Raw genomic sequence first — 20,883 nt, 5'->3', positions numbered from 1 at the left:
GTTTTAAGTTTGTCTTTCAGTTGTTGGTAGTCGTTTCGAATATCTGCAACAGAACTTAAGTCTCTGCTAACTTCAGGATATGTTGGTTGTTCTTTTACAGGAACTATTGTTATACCATCTTCGTCTTCGTATGGTTTCCCCACTTCAACATCTCTGTCTTTGACATTGACAACAACACTTTGACTGTTTGTTTGAGTTGGTGAATTTAACTTCACATCTGCCACCGCCATTAAACCTTTTGAAACACTTACACTTCTATTTTTCGGAAATGACATTTTACTTAGAATAAAAAGATGGACGTATTCAGATATCTCTTCGAATTGAAGCAAAACAAAGTTTACACACACAAACAATACAAATACATTGACAGAATAGTTCTTTACACAAACAATGGAAAATGTTATAGAATAGCAGTCTTTGCTGAACCTAAATATTTTCATAAAGCAAAGAAAGTTGGTATAACTGAAATGGTGAAAGTTCTTGAAGCAGACAAAAATATAACTTCAAAACTTACAGATATTTCTAAAGGAAAGTTTATAATACAATATTATGTCAAAACTGGCGTACTGTCAATATTTGACGGAGAGAAGTCAGTTCAAGAACAACTTACTGACCTGCTGCCAAAATCTGCTCGATGGAAGCTGTCGTTATGCCAATCTGAGGAGCCCCAGCAGGTTTCATCGAACGAATTTTCAAAAGAGCATCTTCCGTGAAAAGTGCTATTGGTTTTGTAAACTTCTTTGCTTTCAATTCATCTGGACCGTCTCTGTCACCAGTATATTGTATTTGAACTGTACCAACAGTTGAAATACCACCCATAAAGTCTTCTGAGTCAGCAAATGGAATGCCAAGCCAAAAGTTTGAACGGTCTCCATTTGTATATTGAGTTTTTTGACCTCCTGTATGGGTCCATACTTTCACATATGGCATAATAGAACTTTGCATTTCAGGGTTAATGGTTGTTGTGAAGTTGTTGTTAAAGTTCATAGCATCTAATGTCAAGTTGTATGACCTCATATCCTCAACTGTAGAATATTCTTCTCTTGGATAATATTTGCCATCTATGTTTATATGATATTTAATACCAGGGTTGTAGAAACAAGAATAGTCATTTATAGTTCGTCTGAAAAGAACAAACATAGTATCTGCATGTTTCATTGCAGTTGTTAAGGCAATATCTGTTCTTGCACCTGGGTCAGCACTTTGGTTTCCAACTTCACCTGCAAAGTCTTTGACAGATATTTGGTGTATAGGGAACATAAGTGGAACTGCAATATATTTGGCAGCTAAAGCATTTGAAATATCTGGGTCCAACATATAGACTGCAAGTCTGCTTTCTATTCTCTTGCATTCAAATTTTTCGCATGTGAACTTAACTGGGTCCCAAGCATCTCCAGCAGCATTGAAATAATAGTTTACTTCAGTGTTGAGGTTTGAGAAACCAAAGTCTAAGTCAACTTTGTCTTTGCAAAATTCGGCGAATGACGTTTTATTTGTTCCCTTTACGTCTGTAAGAGTGAATGGGTCTTGTGTTGGTGCAATGACTAAGTTATTTTTGCTTGGAGTAAGTTCGATAGAAATTTTTCCTGCCCAGTTTGGCAAGTATCTTAAAAACCTGAAGATGAGGAAAGATGACAAAGGAACTCTAAGTTTCAGTTTTACTTTAGTGGCAGCAGTTCCATCTGAACCAGAAAGGTTAACATAAACTCCTGGAACGTTAGGGTCAAGTCTTCTTATTTTCTCAATAGTTGCATACTGGTCTGTTTGTTCTCTAGCTTGTGGTTGTACTGAGTTTCTTAAAGCGAACCATTCATAGTTTGCCCATGTTACTGTTTGAACTAAGTCAGAGTTAGAATATATCTTATATCCCATGAAAACTTCTGGAGCATATTGGTATCCGACATAGAAAATTCCATTGCAACCTTTCTTTTCAGACAACTTGGCAGAAGGTTTTATTTCAATGTCTTGTTCCACGTATAAGAAAGAGTTGTCAATAGAAATAATATGAAACCTGTCGCAAGCAATATCTACTGTTGTTGAAGAACCTTCTCCAAACTCACCTACGTTTCCATAAGAAACAGCAGTTGTATATTCGTAAGTTCCAGGAACTATTTCTGACCTTCTAATGGCATTGTCGCATTCGTTATACCATTCGGAAACATTTCCATTCATGGCATCCAAAACTGTTGGCGTTATATTCTGAGCGGCGTACATTTCATATGGGTAAAAATATAGAATAGTTGGATTTATATGTCATAATAGAACCCACTCGGACCAAGCTTTACTTTCTTCCTGACTGAGTTTTTAACTCTTCTTTTTCCTTCATTGCCACTACTTTCACTAGATGAAGTTACTTCTTCACTACTTTCACTTTGTTCTACTCTTCTCTTCTTCTTTGGTGTCGCTTTTGGTAACTTGCCCTCTGCTTCAAGTTGTTGCATCTTTGCCTCATGTTCACCTAGTATGTTGTAAATTTCCCATGTCCTTTTTGCCTTTGGGCTCTGGTCGCCCATCTCAGGTAACCTATATCCTAGAAAGATTTTGTCATAGTTTGTATTTGAGTCTTCGCGTATTGTTTGCATGACTCTTTCCTGAGTTTCCGGTTCAAGCTCTTCAAACAGAGCTTGTCCATATGGAATAAGCTCGTTTCCAAATATATGTTTTTGTAGCCATTCTGGTTTTCTTTCCATGTTACCAATAATATCTTTTGTGAATGGGAAAGCTTTTACCCAATGTTTCAGTCTTTCGTCATTTATTTCTGTAGTTGGTTTTATTTTGTCAAGGAACATGTTTTTCAATACTAACATTTCATTTGGTACTGTCCATTTGAGTTTTCTTAAATATTCATCCCTTCTCGGTTCATTGTCTGCAAAGTAAGTTTTTATGACATTTTGTAAACTTTCGTTTGCAAGGTCATGTACAATAGGTTCTCTTCCTTCTCTCTCCCTAACTGTCTTTCTAAACTCTTCACCAAATATACCATCTCTATGGTTCTGTGTAGTTCTTTGAGATAAATGTTTTAGAACGTCAGGTGTTATATTTCCATCAGCCATGTTCATTTCATACTGGTTCAAAATATCTGCATCTTTCATATCTTTCAATGGCATTAAAGCCGCGCTGAAAATACCAGCTATATCTGGTTCACCATTCACTTCCATTGCGTCTACAACTTCTTGGAATTGTGGTTGTAAGTTTATGAACCACCTATCCGGATTAGCTTTATGACCCCATCTCATTGTAGTTCCATAGTCTGCAGAAACAAAAGTAGGTTTGTTTCCATATTGGTTAGGTTCTGAATGAACTTTAAACAATGTTTCATTTCTATATGTTTTGTTGAAATTTAACCTTTTATTTTCACCGAGTTCAGCCAAAGATTGAACGTTATATGGTCGTAAGTAAAAAGGATTGTTGTATTTGCGTACATTATCTTTCAGTACTTCCATTCTATGCTGAATATTTTCATCTGATGTTGGAGTCTTTTGTATGTCGGCAAACATTTTTCGATATTCTTCTACTATGTCAGCCGAATTTTTTTTAGACTCTTGGAAAGATTCCATATTCACCTCATACTCTTGTTGAGGGTCAAGATTTTTCGGCTGTTCCAAATCTTCATCTAGTTCTGTGAGGTTAGTTTCCAAAGGAGGGACTTGTTCGTTTCCTTCAGGCTCTTCTAGCTGTTGTTGCTGAACTATTTCTTCCATGTCTGGTTGTATCTGAACTTCTTCCTGTTGAGTTTCTTGTACCTCATCTGCTGGCATTTCATATATTCCGAGACCGTTTTTAAAAAGTTCCCTATCTAAGTCATCCGGACTCATAAACCTTTCTTCTTTCGTTCCGTCTCTATTTTTTACGCGTTTCATGAAGAGAGTTGAATTGTCATTTAGCTCTGACACCAAATATCTCGGAGTAAATTCGTTCATGTCATTTGGATGATATGCTATTAAATCATATCCCTTAGCGAGCTTGTATTTTCCAGGTTTGAAATTATATCCCATTTGGTGCTGAACCATAAAGCTAAATAGGTTCGGGTCTGTATTTCCTTCCTTGAACTTTCTAATAGCTTCTTTATATCTGTCACTAAAGTCAAGAGTATCTGGGTAACCATATTCTTCCTTAAGCATTTTTAAGAAATCTTGGTTTCCTTGTTCTCTACTTCTTTTATGTCCTTGCTCTGTTTGTGGTTGTTGTGCTGGTTGTGGAGGTGGTTGTTGTGCAGGGTTTTGAACTGTTGGTTGCTGTGCTGGTTGTGGAGGTGGTTGTTGTGCAGGGTTTTGAACTGTTGGTTGCTGTGCTGGTTGTGGAGGTGGTTGTTGTGCTGGTTGTTGTTGTTGTTGTGGTGCTGGATTTTGAACTGTTGGTTGTTGTGTTGGTTTTGGTGCATGCCTGTGTCTGTGTCCATGTGACGATGTAAATGTTTTAGGTAGTCCTGGTGCAGGTGCTTCTCTTGGAGGGTTTGGTGGTATATAAGTTCCACTAGCTAGTATATAAGTTCCACCAGCTGGTATATAAGTTCCACCAGCTGGCACATATGTTCCATCTGCAGCATAATGTCCTACCTGACTTTTCGTTCTTAAGAAAGCATTTACTAGGTCTCTTTTGGTCTGTTGTAACTCTTTTTCTTGACTTTCCACAACAGCTGTTCTAACGGCGTCATGGGCACTTTGAACTGCCTGTCTCGTTGCTGCATCTGTTATTTTCGTCATATTTTGTGCTACTTCTTTTAACTCTTTGTCGAAACCTTCAGACTTCAGTTTCTTTCCAGATGAGAAGTCGTTCACTAGTTTCACCTTACTATGAAGAGCTTCGAAGGCGTTCTTAAAGTCAGCATTCGTTAAAGCTTCATTTGAACTGTCTTCATCCGCTTGTATTTTTGTCCTTATTGACCCTATAAGTTGGGCTGCTTTAGCGTTGGCTTGGGCGTCTAACCAGTCATTATTAGCTTTTATATATTCTGCGCTTTTCATTGCCTTTTGCATGGCTGCGTCGTTATTTTTACTTTCTTGTGCTAAGTTTTCATACTGTACGGTTTGGTTTTGCAACTGTAAAAGTTTTTCTGCCTTTACATTTGCTTCAACTTCTTTTTTATACTCATCGCTATCCATATATGTCTTCAGGGCTTTTTGTTTTATTTCTTCATCTTTCAGTACTTTATATTGAGTAGTATGGTTTTTCAAATTTATAACATCTTGTTCCATTTTTGCTACTTCTGCTGCTTTTTCTGACACTTTTTTCGCATATTCCTCTGTACTTAGTTCTTTCAGTTGTTCTTCTTTCTTCTTTTTCTCTACGTTTAACTCATTGAGTTTCTTTGTGTGTCTGTCATATTCTAGTTTCTTTTCGTTTTCACTTATTTGTTTCTGTATGTCTATGTTTGACTTTTTGACATCTGTTATTTGATTTTTGAGTGAACTCAAATTCATTTGACTTTGAGGGTTATAAGCTGTTCCGTCTGCAGCTCCACCATAGCCTGCCATTTTCGCTAAAAGTGCCGCTCTTAAACCTCCACTCTGTGCACCAATAACTCGGTTTAAAAGCATAGGGTTGCTTGACATTTGTTGCAACATAGTGGGGTCATTCAGCATTTGTTGTTGCAACTGTTGTTGTGGTGTCAGTTTTACTATTGGATGTTTCAATGCTCCCTTCCTCTTACGTATATTCTTACGTAGCTTACGTGGCATTTTAAGTGAAGTTAAAAAGCGGTTTTATACTAAACATCTTCGGGGCTAGAGGGCGCAACGCGCCTGGAAGCCCCACTACCTTTTTTTTTTCAAGTAGATGTGATTTGATTCTGTACAACTAAATATTAATATATTTAAAACATTGTAGAATTAAAATTTTTGACGATATCAATTTATAAAAAAAATGCAAGCGAATCCTTTTAATAAAGCTAAGATACGATTTGCTTCACTTTGTCCACCTAGTAAAGTGTTCAACACAGGGAGCATGGACTGGGAAGCATGTGGGCTACTTGCATTAGCCGGTAAAGGCACAATTTATCTCTATAAAACTACTAAAAATGATATTTCTTTCTTATGATCCATTGAAATTCTAAATTCTAACATAACTTGCCTTAAATTCCACTATGAGCTACCTTATCTTGCAATTTCAGACGATTGCGGAAGAGTTTTGTTATGGGATTGTGAATCAGGTCTTACACTCGGAATCACTCGTCAAGTATCTGAAGCTCAGTATGTATCGGAGCTTCAATGGTCCCGTAAAATCGTTTTAGGCTTTGCAGAACCAAATACAATTTATAGTATCGATTTTTGGCCGTATGAAGCTGAAGATCAAGCGAAAAACTCACGAATACTTTGGAAGATAGATGTTCCTGGTACATATACAAGGATGGCTGTTAATAGTTCAGATATATTCACTGCAATTCTATATTCTAATGGTCCATCCTTTACAATTATCACGTCAAAGAATGCCAAGCAGGCTCCAACATCTCAATCTCAATCCCATACTTTAGATAAATCAGAAAAAATCGTAGAAATTCAACATCATCCCCATATTAGTAATATTTTATTAATTATGCTTGAAGGAAAAATACTTACGTTTAACATAGCGACCAAATCTGGCCGAAATCTTGTAATCGATGAATCATCCCAATCATCTTTCCATAAACTGCTTCCTTCTTTAACAAATGACAACGAAATTACAGTTTATGGTCAAGACTCGTCACTCAGTATCTATATCTGTAACGAAGACTACATTTTTACAAAATCAGGAACAATAAAATTGAAAAGAGAGCTGTTTGACTTAAAATCGAAGTATTTACCACTATCCGCTGCATGTAACCGTGCACTTCCCGAGCGATACATCGCGTTCTCTCCATCAAATGGCTTAGTTATGTTTGCCATAAAAGATGATATACCTTACGTCATCGCGCAGTCTCAAATTATACCACAGATACCAACCTGTTACGATTTCTACGACGGAATCCTTGCTTTCGGCACTCCAACCGGAAAGATAATTTTCGCAGACGTTTCAGAAGGGAAATACACACAGAACTACCTTGCATCCAGCACATCCATTGAAAAGATCAAGTTCCTTACCAAAGATGTCCTTCTGTGGTACTCAAAAACCGAGTGTGGATCAATAAATCTTCCCAAGCGCCAAGTTATTCCAATCCACACTCGCCTTGGCCCTGCCACAGACCTAATATGTTCAGAGGAGCTCGGCGTTTTCGTCCACGGCAAATACGACCTTGGTTTTTTTATGATGTCAAACAAAAGCCGATGACTCTTCAAACATCCATCACCGCTGTTGCAGTCCAAGTATCCAGAATACCAGCAACATGTTTCCAAGGCGATACTCCCAATTTCGCCGTATTATTATCTACCGGAGAAATCCAAGTCTACACATACAAGAACGGCATAGCACAGATGCCTGTTCTGAGGCTGCGTAACTCACGGGAGAACTCCAGGACAACTTGTCTTGCTTGGAAAGGCGATTGCATCATAACTGCTGACACAGACGGCGTAATTATGTTTTACGACTTTGCTTTCGGTACATCGAAGCAAACATACTCTCCTTTCATCGACATAGACAGGATAGAGTTCGAGAGATCATCCAGCGGATTGTACGTACACGCGAGAGACGGAAAATTTGGTTTTTCACTTGAAAAAGTGGAAAGTTGTCCTTTTTCTGTTTCCTCATTCGCTGTAACAGGAAATGGACTCGTCCTCGTCTCCCCGCTCAATGACGAAGCCGTGAAATTCGTTATTGCAAGAGACTGGAGATCTGTAAAAAGAATCACTTCACCTGCCCTCTTAAAACCGCTAAAAACCGCCCAGCAACGGTTAGAGCTTATGGGTGAGCAATTATTAACGAATCCTACTACAGGAACATGGTCAGAAGCACTTCAAATAGCTGAGATAGCTAATGACCATGGATTTCCAACTGATTCCATTATTTGGAAGTGTGTTTCACGTAGTTTGGGAGGTCCGAGGTTGCAAGCACGGCATTCCATGTTTGGAGGGAAAGAAGAAGTTGTTTCCGCGTTGAGGATTCAATCTTCTCTGTTTTCTCCTGCAGATACTCCGATTTCTGCCATTTTCAACTTGTTGTTCAAGTTCAGAATGGGTGATAGAAGAGGAGCTGTCGAAGTTTTCAAGAGTCTCTCCAACAAAAGCGAGTTCACAATAGTGGCAAGCATTTGTTCGGCGTTGCTTCTCGGTTACGAAGATAAAATTTTGCCACAAAACGTGACAGAATTTTTGATAACAACCGCTGTTCCACTTTTTGCACAGCACAGATTTATAGAAGGCTGTATATTGATGCATTTAGCTGGCGCTAATCTTTCTGCCGCAAGATATCTTCAGGACAACGGAAGATGGGAAGATTCTGTCGAAGTCTGCAAATTGGAAGAGTTTTCGAATGAGTCGAAGAGTTTGTTGAGAAGAGCCGCCCACCACTTCTTGGATACTGGAAATGCAATGAACGCTTTGTTGCTGTTCATATCAATAAGAGATTTCCATCCTGCTTTGGCAATTTTGATGCAGATAAAATACAAAGCTCTCGCGTTTCATTTGATGATGTTCTTGGATAGGGCTGATGTAATTAAGCCGTACGACGAAGACACTTCGAGATACGCAACACAGTTTGCGGATTTGGATACTTTGAGACAGGATATAATTGTCAAATATGACAAAATAATTAAGAAATAATTTTATTTGTATATTTATTTTCTTTATTTATAAAAAAAAGTCGAAAAAAAATGAAATTGTTTATATCGCATTTTCAATGATCTTTCAAGCCAGTTGTCAGATAGAAAAAAATTACGCATTTAACAAAGTTAAAGGGGAAAAGCATCCTGAAATTACGAAACATTTTAAAAAAAAATAAAAAAAAAATAAAGTGGGAAAGTCTGGAAATGATATGCTATGTATTGTAATTTTCAAAACTCAGCTTTCTAATGGAGCTATCACTTGTTACGTAAACTATATATATCGAATCAAAAGTTTGCCATGTTGTAATTTGATTTACAAGACATGATTTAATTAAAAAATAAAGGGTTTAAAATATAAAATAAAATATTTATCAAAAAAAAAAGTTAAACTAAAAAATATATCAAAATAAATATTATATTAATATAAAGAGGTAGCAGTTTGACCAGCTGGATCTGTGATAGAAACTGTAATTTTAACCGTTGAGTCTTCAGAAATCTTTGAAGGAGCTGCAATTTGGAAAATTGTTTTCACTTTAGGAGAATATAATTTTCTCTTAAAATATACAAAAATAGTAATATCAATACATGTGTATAATATATAGGGTGTCCAAAGGTGCGTTTAGCACAGCGCTCTATATGAGACTATTAAAGGAGATATATGCTGATTATAAATATATAATAAAAAATATGAATATATGTATATGATGAGTATGTTGTATTTTGGCGCCATGCCGGGATATAAAATGAATTTTGAGACAAGAGGCGGTTTCGCGGGAAATTTTGGCGGGATTTTTTTCATTTTTTTAATGAATCATAAAGAAAACATCCTCGCTCTTGCAAAAAATGCAAAGACTGTAAAAAAATCTACGAGACATTGGTAAAATGCTTCGGTATGGATGCTCCTAGCTATTCCACTGTAACGTATCATGTTAGGATGTATCACTTCATGAACAAAAAGGCGCCCATCATAAAAATTGACAAAAAATCGCCGGATCAAAGAAAAATCAAAGCAATTCTTCAAGCGCTAGATGAAGACCCAAGAGCATCACTTAGAAGGATAGAGGAGATGACAAAGATACCACGTACAACAGTCAGTTATTATCTGCACAATTATTTGAACTACAAACTAGCGTATACACGTTGGGTTCCGCACAACCTTAATTCAGTTCAAAAAAAATCTAGAGTCCAATCTTCGAAAGAGCTCCTCTCTATATTGGGTGCGTATCAATCCAAGAAGTTTCGCTTTTTAGTAACAGGGGACGAGTCTTGGTTTCAATATGCAACAGAAGCCAAAATCATATGGATCCCGAAGGATGAAAATGTTGTAAACGAAAACGATAAAAACGGTTTGACAGTAAAGTGACACTTTACATGGCAAAAAATAGAGCCTTACTTTTGAGATACTTGAGATTGAAACTGAATCTTATGAGGCGGTGATCTTGAATCACTACCTCATAAGGTTCAGTTTCATATAAAATTTGTTGCAATTTGTTATTCTTTTGCAATCATTTCTTATAAGATTTTACATCTTTTAGCGGAGAATGTTTGTTATCATGTATATATTATAAATATCTACACGATAACGAACATTCCTCGCTAAATTGCTGAGAAACTTTGAGGAAATGTCGAACAATTTCCTCAAAGTTTCTCAGATTTATATAGATCACTAGAGTCCCCTAGGCACTGATTCTGGTTCAGTACCTAGGAGGCTCTAGTTCTTTAACGAACTGATAAAATGTTTTTAAATTTTTGGATATTGCTACCTGTGAAGCACTGACTTCAAGTCAGTACCTCACAGGTAGCAATTACATTGAAAGATGGGAGAAACTTTGTCCGAATGTTAAACTATTCGGACAAAGTTTCTCCCATTTGTAGTGGAGATGGAAGGCTTTGAGGTATATTGTATTAATATATACCCCAAAGCCTTCCATCTCCACTTGAAAGTGTCCAAACTTTGGGTTAATAGTTTGCAATTAACCCAAAGTTTGGACACTTTCTAGAAGGAATTGGAGGGTAAGAGATATACATTCATATGGTATATCTCTTACCCTCCAATTCCTTCTTAAAATGGGAGAAACTTTGTCCGAATGTTAAACTATTCGGACAAAGTTTCTCCCATTTTAAGAAGGAATTGGAGGCTATGAGATACTGATGAAATGTCAGTAACTCATGGCTTCCAATTCCTTCCTAAAACTCATAAAAGTGGACATTACATGCATATAAAATTTGACATGTAAAGTCCACTTTTTGCGAGCGGGGATTTGACTCCGTCAAATCCCCTTTTTCGTTTACGAGAAAAATCCGCAAACATTCCCGAAGAAAAAAATTGACACACCAATGATGATGTTGTCGGTTTTTTGGGGCGTAAATGACATCATCGCAATTGATATTCTTCAAAAACCTAATACGATGAATGCTCAGTATCTAATTGACAATGTTCTTACTCAAATTATCAATTCTGATGAGTTTGAGAAATCCAAACAACAAAAACAAAAGTTTGCAATTCATTTTGATAATTCAAGAGTTCACAAAAGTCATAAGGTAATGAATTACTTGGTGGAAAACAATGTCAAAGTTGTTCCAAACCCAATTTATTCACCTGATATTGCACCCTCTGACTTTTATTTATTCGGCACGCTAAAAAAGAGAGCTGAAGGACGCGAATTCGCGAGTCCAGATGATCTTGAAAATTTTGTAAGAGAGCAATTTGAGCAATTTTCTCATGATGATTTAAAGCGTGTCTTTCAAGCCTGGATCGATCGCTGCGAACGCGTGATTGAATCCAATGGTGATTATATTTAAATAAACTTTATATATATGTAACTTGTTTATTTCTATTCGCAGTATTCAGGTTTGTGCTAAACACACCTTTGGACACCCTATACTTTAAAACCATCGTGACAAAATTCAAAAACGAAGAGTTCTTCTCTCCAAATTTTTTTCAAAATCAAAAAAATGAGATAAAAAAGTACGTTTGGAAAATTCATTTTTAGCATTTTAGGAATTTTCTCACTTTTCTTCCAAATTGACATCCTTAATTAAATTAAATTACACATTAACACCGGAGCCGGAATCATCTTGGATATCAGATGATGATTTATCTTTAGATGGTTTCCTGCAGAAAACGAAGTAGATGATGAGAATAATAAGGATAACAGCAAGAAGAACGCCAATAACAATACCAGCCTTCTGTCCACCAGTAAGTCCACTATTTTCAGGTGTTGGAGTTGGCTTGGAATCATCAGGGCTTGGTGCAACGTATTGTTGTTTCTGAAGTGAAACCTCTGTTTCAATGATATTGGATTGAGCTTGATCTTTGGATCCAGCTAACCTAATTTGAAGTTTAACTTTCCCATCTTCTTTGATATCTTCATACTTTGGAGCTGGAATGTTGAGTAGATATGTTTTGCCTTCGTCGGCATGTAATTTCTTAATTGCAGATGGGGTTTCTACTTCAGTTACATTGTCGTCTGGGAGATCTATCCATTTCTGATCTGCATAGAATCTATATTGGAAGTTTCCTGTCTTTGCCTCAAAGTGTTGTAATGTAACTTTAACTGGAATATATTCACCGGCCTTGAATGGTCCTGTATGATTTTCAGCAACAACAGTTGGCGCAGATAAATATGGAGACTTTCCAAGAGAATATGTAACATTGCCGGTACCTAACTCGGATGTATGATTGGCGGCGAACTCAACAACAACAAGTAACTTTGTCTTATTATGATCCTCTGGAGCGTTAACTTTGAAAGTCCATTCTGTCTTGTTCGTGCTTGCTACGGCTGTTGCAGTGCTAACATTTTGTGATGTTTTGACGCTAGTGACAGAGGCGCTGGAAGCGTTGCTTTCTGTTGCAAAGAGATAATATGTCTTTGTAATATTAAGCTTTTGAGTATGATTTTGGCTGTGTATAAATTGCCTGAAATTACTTCGTTGCCATCGTTGTAGAACTCTATCGATAACTGGTGTGGAGAGTGTGTCAGAATATGTAACATTGCCGGTACCTAACTCGGATGTATGATTGGCGGCGAACTCAACAACAACAAGTAACTTTGTCTTATTATGATCCTCTGGAGCGTTAACTTTGAAAGTCCATTCTGTCTTGTTCGTGCTTGCTACGGCTGTTGCAGTGCTAACATTTTGTGATGTTTTGACGCTAGTGACAGAGGCGCTGGAAGCTTGCTTTCTGTTGCAAAGAGATAATATGTCTTTGTAATATTTAAGCCTGTTTGAGTATGATTTTGGCTGAGTATAAATTGCCTGAAATTACTTCGTTGCCATCGTTGTAAAGAACTCTATCGATAACTGGTGTGGAGAGTGTGTCAGAATATGTAACATTGCCGGTACCTAACTGGATTATGATTGGCGGCGAACTCAACAACAACAAGTAACTTTGTCTTATTATGATCCTCTGGAGCGTTAACTTTGAAAGTCCATTCTTTCTTGTTCGCTTGCTACGGCTGTTGCAGTGAACATTTTGTGATTTGACGCTAGTGGCAGAGGCGTTGGAAGCTTCGCTTTCTGTTGCAAAGAGATAATATGTCTTTGTAATTTTAAGCCTGTTTCGAGTATGATTTTGGCTGTGTATGGATTGCCTGAAATTACTTCGTTGCCATCGTTGTATTGAACACTCTCGATAACTGGTGTGGGACTGTGGAAGAATATGTAACATTACCGGTACCTAAGTTGGATTTATGATTGGCGGCGAACTCAACAACAACAAGTAACTTTGTCTTATTATGATCCTCTGGAGCGTTAACTTTGAAAGTCCATTCTACTTGTTCGTATTTATATCCAGTGAAGATAGAATAGAAGTTTGGAGATGGTGTATAGAACTTTATACCTCGAACTGAAAAATCTTCTAACTTTGACAATAAGATATCCCAAGCATCTAACATCTTCCTTCCAACTTGTACAACTTTTATTTTCTTAAGTTTCTGTCTACATTCTTGTTCAGACACTATTGTTGCTCTTGGTTTGTTAAAGACAACATCCCATTCTTTCATGACATAACATTCTGGGGCAGAGTCAACATAAATGACTAAACGTTTCAAATTCTCGACTGCTTTGTTATAGTCTCGAAATGGACACATATTTCTGAATGCTTGGAAGTCATAAAAATCTGAAACATCTATTCTGTACATTTTTTTATAAAAATAAAAAAAAATTTTTTTATTCTTGAGCTTGTTGTTCCATTTGTTCCATTTGTTGCATTTGTTGTTCTTGAGCTATTTGTTGTTGAAGTTGTTCTTGTAATACAATACTTTCACCAGTTGCATCTTCCAATTCGAAACTTTCTGCCGTCATTGACAAATACATAGGACATAAAAGTTTTACAGGAACAAAGTTTGCGTCAACTAAGGTTAAGTTTATGTTTGCTAAAGTGTTTGAGTTTACTAAAGCTGAAAACTCTGCATTCGAATGAACAATAGGCAAACCAGCAGAGAAAGTATTGTTTATACGCATAAGTATCTTTTGGTCATAATAGTTTCTGTCGACATTCGAATAACACTTTGAACCTAAGTTTGAAACAATATATAAGATTGGTGTGCTTAAAGTCAATGGAACAGACATTCCTTGTATGACACCTTTTCCTGTTATAGGAAACTGTTGGTAGTAAAAACCAGATATAAGTTTTGTATTATAACTCATATCGTTTATAGTAAACTCAGTCGGACATCCAAACATAATGAAACCTGCTCTAGTTGCAGCACATGTTACACCCGTCCTTAAAGTATTAAATAAGTCAACAAAACCTGTTGGTGGTATATCTGAGTAAGTATCTTCAAAGGAGTATTTTTTACCATTCACAACAATAAAGTCTTCTGGTGTCAAAAGAGCAAAACAGGCTTTAGTCGTCATTGTGTTTAAGGTTAGTTTACAATATCGTCCTTGAGGACTTTGTAAGTTTGTTGTTATAGAATTATATGACTCAGGGTTTTTAGTCGTAATAGTATAAACCATTATGTCTTCTGCCATTTACTTAGCAAATAAATTTTAATGAAATGTTGTGGTCGTCAAATATTTTTATAACGTCTGGGAAACTATATTTTAAGTTCAACGTTTCACCTCCTTTCATAACGTATATCTTGTCAATGACATTATATGAAACACCACAGCAACTAATGTCGGGTTCTATTTCTTTGATGTTTATATCGTCTGCCTCTGTCAAAAGTTTCAATAGTTCTTTCAAAACTTCATGAGGTGCAATGACATATGAGTTCACTTTTACAGGGTTGTGTTCGACCAAGTTTAACATTATACTTAAAGCTTGACAAATCTTCTCCTGAGTTTTAAGTTTGTCTTTCAGTTGTTGGTAGTCGTTTCGAATATCTGCAACAGAACTTAAGTCTCTGCTAACTTCAGGATATGTTGGTTGTTCTTTTACAGGAACTATTGTTATACCATCTTCGTCTTCGTATGGTTTCCCCACTTCAACATCTCTGTCTTTGACATTGACAACAACACTTTGACTGTTTGTTTGAGTTGGTGAATTTAACTTCACATCTGCCACCGCCATTAAACCTTTTGAAACACTTACACTTCTATTTTTCGGAAATGACATTTTACTTAGAATAAAAAGATGGACGTATTCAGATATCTCTTCGAATTGAAGCAAAACAAAGTTTACACACACAAACAATACAAATACATTGACAGAATAGTTCTTTACACAAACAATGGAAAATGTTATAGAATAGCAGTCTTTGCTGAACCTAAATATTTCATAAAGCAAAGAAAGTTGGTATAACTGAAATGGTGAAAGTTCTTGAAGCAGACAAAAATATAACTTCAAAACTTACAGATATTTCTAAAGGAAAGTTTATAATACAATATTATGTCAAAACTGGCGTACTGTCAATATTTGACGGAGAGAAGTCAGTTCAAGAACAACTTACTGACCTGCTGCCAAAATCTGCTCGATGGAAGCTGTCGTTATGCCAATCTGAGGAGCCCCAGCAGGTTTCATCGAACGAATTTTCAAAAGAGCATCTTCCGTGAAAAGTGCTATTGGTTTTGTAAACTTCTTTGCTTTCAATTCATCTGGACCGTCTCTGTCACCAGTATATTGTATTTGAACTGTACCAACAGTTGAAATACCACCCATAAAGTCTTCTGAGTCAGCAAATGGAATGCCAAGCCAAAAGTTTGAACGGTCTCCATTTGTATATTGAGTTTTTTGACCTCCTGTATGGGTCCATACTTTCACATATGGCATAATAGAACTTTGCATTTCAGGGTTAATGGTTGTTGTGAAGTTGTTGTTAAAGTTCATAGCATCTAATGTCAAGTTGTATGACCTCATATCCTCAACTGTAGAATATTCTTCTCTTGGATAATATTTGCCATCTATGTTTATATGATATTTAATACCAGGGTTGTAGAAACAAGAATAGTCATTTATAGTTCGTCTGAAAAGAACAAACATAGTATCTGCATGTTTCATTGCAGTTGTTAAGGCAATATCTGTTCTTGCACCTGGGTCAGCACTTTGGTTTCCAACTTCACCTGCAAAGTCTTTGACAGATATTTGGTGTATAGGGAACATAAGTGGAACTGCAATATATTTGGCAGCTAAAGCATTTGAAATATCTGGGTCCAACATATAGACTGCAAGTCTGCTTTCTATTCTCTTGCATTCAAATTTTTCGCATGTGAACTTAACTGGGTCCCAAGCATCTCCAGCAGCATTGAAATAATAGTTTACTTCAGTGTTGAGGTTTGAGAAACCAAAGTCTAAGTCAACTTTGTCTTTGCAAAATTCGGCGAATGACGTTTTATTTGTTCCCTTTACGTCTGTAAGAGTGAATGGGTCTTGTGTTGGTGCAATGACTAAGTTATTTTTGCTTGGAGTAAGTTCGATAGAAATTTTTCCTGCCAGTTTGGCAAGTATCTTAAAAACCTGAAGATGAGGAAAGATGACAAAGGAACTCTAAGTTTCAGTTTTACTTTAGTGGCAGCAGTTCCATCTGAACCAGAAAGGTTAACATAAACTCCTGGAACGTTAGGGTCAAGTCTTCTTATTTTCTCAATAGTTGCATACTGGTCTGTTTGTTCTCTAGCTTGTGGTTGTACTGAGTTTCTTAAAGCGAACCATTCATAGTTTGCCCATGTTACTGTTTGAACTAAGTCAGAGTTAGAATATATCTTATATCCCATGAAAACTTCTGGAGCATATTGGTATCCGACATAGAAAATTCCATTGCAACCTTTCTTTTCAGACAACTTGGCAGAAGGTTTTATTTCAATGTCTTGTTCCACGTATAAGAAAGAGTTGTCAATAGAAATAATATGAAACCTGTCGCAAGCAATATCTACTGTTGTTGAAGAACCTTCTCCAAACTCACCTACGTTTCCATAAGAAACAGCAGTTGTATATTCGTAAGTTCCAGGAACTATTTCTGACCTTCTAATGGCATTGTCGCATTCGTTATACCATTCGAAACATTTCCATTCATGGCATCCAAAACTGTTGGCGTTATATTCTGAGCGGCGTACATTTCATATGGGTAAAAATATAGAATAGTTGGATTTATATGTCATAATAGAACCCACTCGGACCAAGCTTTACTTTCTTCCTGACTGAGTTTTTAACTCTTCTTTTTCCTTCATTGCCACTACTTTCACTAGATGAAGTTACTTCTTCACTACTTTCACTTTGTTCTACTCTTCTCTTCTTCTTTGGTGTCGCTTTTGGTAACTTGCCCTCTGCTTCAAGTTGTTGCATCTTTGCCTCATGTTCACCTAGTATGTTGTAAATTTCCCATGTCCTTTTTGCCTTTGGGCTCTGGTCGCCCATCTCAGGTAACCTATATCTAGAAAGATTTTGTCATAGTTTGTATTTGAGTCTTCGCGTATTGTTTGCATGACTCTTTCCTGAGTTTCCGGTTCAAGCTCTTCAAACAGAGCTTGTCCATATGGAATAAGCTCGTTTCCAAATATATGTTTTTGTAGCCATTCTGGTTTTCTTTCCATGTTACCAATAATATCTTTTGTGAATGGGAAAGCTTTTACCCAATGTTTCAGTCTTTCGTCATTTATTTCTGTAGTTGGTTTTATTTTGTCAAGGAACATGTTTTTCAATACTAACATTTCATTTGGTACTGTCCATTTGAGTTTTCTTAAATATTCATCCCTTCTCGGTTCATTGTCTGCAAAGTAAGTTTTTATGACATTTTGTAAACTTTCGTTTGCAAGGTCATGTACAATAGGTTCTCTTCCTCTTCTCTCCCTAACTGTCTTTCTAAACTCTTCACCAAATATACCATCTCTATGGTTCTGTGTAGTTCTTTGAGATAAATGTTTTAGAACGTCAGGTGTTATATTTCCATCAGCCATGTTCATTCATACTGGTTCAAAATATCTGCATCTTTCATATCTTTCAATGGCATTAAAGCCGCGCTGAAAATACCAGCTATATCTGGTTCACCATTCACTTCCATTGCGTCTACAACTTCTTGGAATTGTGGTTGTAAGTTTATGAACCACCTATCCGGATTAGCTTTATGACCCCATCTCATTGTAGTTCCATAGTCTGCAGAAACAAAAGTAGGTTTGTTTCCATATTGGTTAGGTTCTGAATGAACTTTAAACAATGTTTCATTTCTATATGTTTTGTTGAAATTTAACCTTTTATTTTCACCGAGTTCAGCCAAAGATTGAACGTTATATGGTCGTAAGTAAAAAGGATTGTTGTATTTGCGTACATTATCTTTCAGTACTTCCATTCTATGCTGAATATTTTCATCTGATGTTGGAGTCTTTTGTATGTCGGCAAACATTTTTCGATATTCTTCTACTATGTCAGCCGAATTTTTTTTAGACTCTTGGAAAGATTCCATATTCACCTCATACTCTTGTTGAGGGTCAAGATTTTTCGGCTGTTCCAAATCTTCATCTAGTTCTGTGAGGTTAGTTTCCAAAGGAGGGACTTGTTCGTTTCCTTCAGGCTCTTCTAGCTGTTGTTGCTGAACTATTTCTTCCATGTCTGGTTGTATCTGAACTTCTTCCTGTTGAGTTTCTTGTACCTCATCTGCTGGCATTTCATATATTCCGAGACCGTTTTTAAAAAGTTCCCTATCTAAGTCATCCGGACTCATAAACCTTTCTTCTTTCGTTCCGTCTCTATTTTTTACGCGTTTCATGAAGAGAGTTGAATTGTCATTTAGCTCTGACACCAAATATCTCGGAGTAAATTCGTTCATGTCATTTGGATGATATGCTATTAAATCATATCCCTTAGCGAGCTTGTATTTTCCAGGTTTGAAATTATATCCCATTTGGTGCTGAACCATAAAGCTAAATAGGTTCGGGTCTGTATTTCCTTCCTTGAACTTTCTAATAGCTTCTTTATATCTGTCACTAAAGTCAAGAGTATCTGGGTAACCATATTCTTCCTTAAGCATTTTTAAGAAATCTTGGTTTCCTTGTTCTCTACTTCTTTTATGTCCTTGCTCTGTTTGTGGTTGTTGTGCTGGTTGTGGAGGTGGTTGTTGTGCAGGGTTTTGAACTGTTGGTTGCTGTGCTGGTTGTGGAGGTGGTTGTTGTGCAGGGTTTTGAACTGTTGGTTGCTGTGCTGGTTGTGGAGGTGGTTGTTGTGCTGGTTGTTGTTGTTGTTGTGGTGCTGGATTTTGAACTGTTGGTTGTTGTGTTGGTTTTGGTGCATGCCTGTGTCTGTGTCCATGTGACGATGTAAATGTTTTAGGTAGTCCTGGTGCAGGTGCTTCTCTTGGAGGGTTTGGTGGTATATAAGTTCCACTAGCTAGTATATAAGTTCCACCAGCTGGTATATAAGTTCCACCAGCTGGCACATATGTTCCATCTGCAGCATAATGTCCTACCTGACTTTCGTTCTTAAGAAAGCATTTACTAGGTCTCTTTTGGTCTGTTGTAACTCTTTTTCTTGACTTTCCACAACAGCTGTTCTAACGGCGTCATGGGCACTTTGAACTGCCTGTCTCGTTGCTGCATCTGTTATTTTCGTCATATTTTGTGCTACTTCTTTTAACTCTTTGTCGAAACCTTCAGACTTCAGTTTCTTTCCAGATGAGAAGTCGTTCACTAGTTTCACCTTACTATGAAGAGCTTCGAAGGCGTTCTTAAAGTCAGCATTCGTTAAAGCTTCATTTGAACTGTCTTCATCCGCTTGTATTTTTGTCCTTATTGACCCTATAAGTTGGGCTGCTTTAGCGTTGGCTTGGGCGTCTAACCAGTCATTATTAGCTTTTATATATTCTGCGCTTTTCATTGCCTTTTGCATGGCTGCGTCGTTATTTTTACTTTCTTGTGCTAAGTTTTCATACTGTACGGTTTGGTTTTGCAACTGTAAAAGTTTTTCTGCCTTTACATTTGCTTCAACTTCTTTTTTATACTCATCGCTATCCATATATGTCTTCAGGGCTTTTTGTTTTATTTCTTCATCTTTCAGTACTTTATATTGAGTAGTATGGTTTTTCAAATTTATAACATCTTGTTCCATTTTTGCTACTTCTGCTGCTTTTTCTGACACTTTTTTCGCATATTCCTCTGTACTTAGTTCTTTCAGTTGTTCTTCTTTCTTTTTTCTCTACGTTTAACTCATTGAGTTTCTTTGTGTGTCTGTCATATTCTAGTTTCTTTTCGTTTTCACTTATTTGTTTCTGTATGTCTATGTTTGACTTTTTGACATCTGTTATTTGATTTTTGAGTGAACTCAAATTCATTTGACTTTGAGGGTTATAAGCTGTTCCGTCTGCAGCTCACCATAGCCTGCCATTTTCGCTAAAAGTGCCGCTCTTAAACCTCACTCTGTGCACCAATAACTCGGTTTAAAAGCATAGGGTTGCTTGACATTTGTTGCAACATAGTGGGGTCATTCAGCATTTGTTGTTGCAACTGTTGTTGTGGTGTCAGTTTTACTATTGGATGTTTCAATGCTCCCTTCCTCTTACGTATATTCTTACGTAGCTTACGTGGCATTTTAAGTGAAGTTAAAAAGCGGTTTTATACTAAACATCTTCGGGCTAGAGGGCGCAACGCGCCTGGAAGCCCCACTACCTTTTTTTTTTCAAGTAGATGTGATTTGATTCTGTACAACTAAATATTAATATATTTAAAACATTGTAGAATTAAAATTTTTGACGATATCAATTTATAAAAAAAATGCAAGCGAATCCTTTTAATAAGCTAAGATACGATTTGCTTCACTTTGTCCACTACGTAGTAAGTGTTCA

At 36.7% G+C, this 20,883-nt stretch overlaps 4 protein-coding genes and 1 pseudogene across 5 annotated transcripts, besides 6 other annotated features; 1 reads left to right on the top strand and 4 right to left on the bottom strand.

The window, feature by feature from the left end:
- Positions 1 to 3,293: part of a mobile genetic element that runs on past the window's edge.
- On the bottom strand, positions 607 to 2,214 carry TVAGG3_0298160 (protein of unknown function, DUF4106 family; the record flags this gene model as incomplete). The annotated part of the gene is made up of 1 exon (XM_051229428.1): positions 607 to 2,214. One exon carries the CDS (start codon positions 2,212 to 2,214, stop codon positions 607 to 609), a length of 1,608 nt encoding a protein of 535 aa, XP_051099158.1.
- Positions 3,294 to 4,594: 1,301 nt separating the features above from the next.
- TVAGG3_0298140 (protein of unknown function, DUF4106 family) lies at positions 4,595 to 5,678 on the bottom strand (the record flags this gene model as incomplete). The annotated part of the gene is made up of 1 exon (XM_051229427.1): positions 4,595 to 5,678. A coding segment is annotated over one exon (1,084 nt), but the record flags the coding sequence as incomplete, so codon positions are not given.
- Positions 5,679 to 9,270: 3,592 nt separating this feature from the next.
- Positions 9,271 to 9,298: a terminal%2Cinverted (terminal inverted repeat of Mariner transposon ID:TVAGG3_0298110).
- Positions 9,271 to 11,553: a mobile genetic element.
- TVAGG3_0298120 lies at positions 9,367 to 11,473 on the top strand (annotated as a pseudogene). Its single transcript has one exon. A coding segment is annotated over exon 1 (2,107 nt).
- Positions 10,829 to 10,972: a mobile genetic element.
- Positions 11,526 to 11,553: a terminal%2Cinverted (terminal inverted repeat of Mariner transposon ID:TVAGG3_0298110).
- A 166-nt stretch (positions 11,554 to 11,719) lies between these two features.
- On the bottom strand, positions 11,720 to 12,541 carry TVAGG3_0298100 (glycoprotein 38 family; the record flags this gene model as incomplete). The annotated part of the gene is made up of 1 exon (XM_051229426.1): positions 11,720 to 12,541. A coding segment is annotated over one exon (822 nt), but the record flags the coding sequence as incomplete, so codon positions are not given.
- Positions 12,542 to 13,439: 898 nt separating this feature from the next.
- Positions 13,440 to 18,249: a mobile genetic element.
- An 830-nt stretch (positions 18,250 to 19,079) lies between these two features.
- Positions 19,080 to 19,355, bottom strand: TVAGG3_0298080 (uncharacterized protein; the record flags this gene model as incomplete). The annotated part of the gene is made up of 1 exon (XM_051229425.1): positions 19,080 to 19,355. One exon carries the CDS (start codon positions 19,353 to 19,355, stop codon positions 19,080 to 19,082), a length of 276 nt encoding a protein of 91 aa, XP_051099155.1.
- Positions 19,356 to 20,883: the final 1,528 nt, after the last annotated feature.

The sequence above is a fragment of the Trichomonas vaginalis genome, chromosome V (assembly GCF_026262505.1).
Source record: "Trichomonas vaginalis G3 chromosome V, whole genome shotgun sequence".
In the NCBI taxonomy this organism is placed as follows: Eukaryota; Parabasalia; order Trichomonadida; family Trichomonadidae; genus Trichomonas; species Trichomonas vaginalis.
This window is presented reverse-complemented; position numbering and strand designations above follow the sequence as displayed.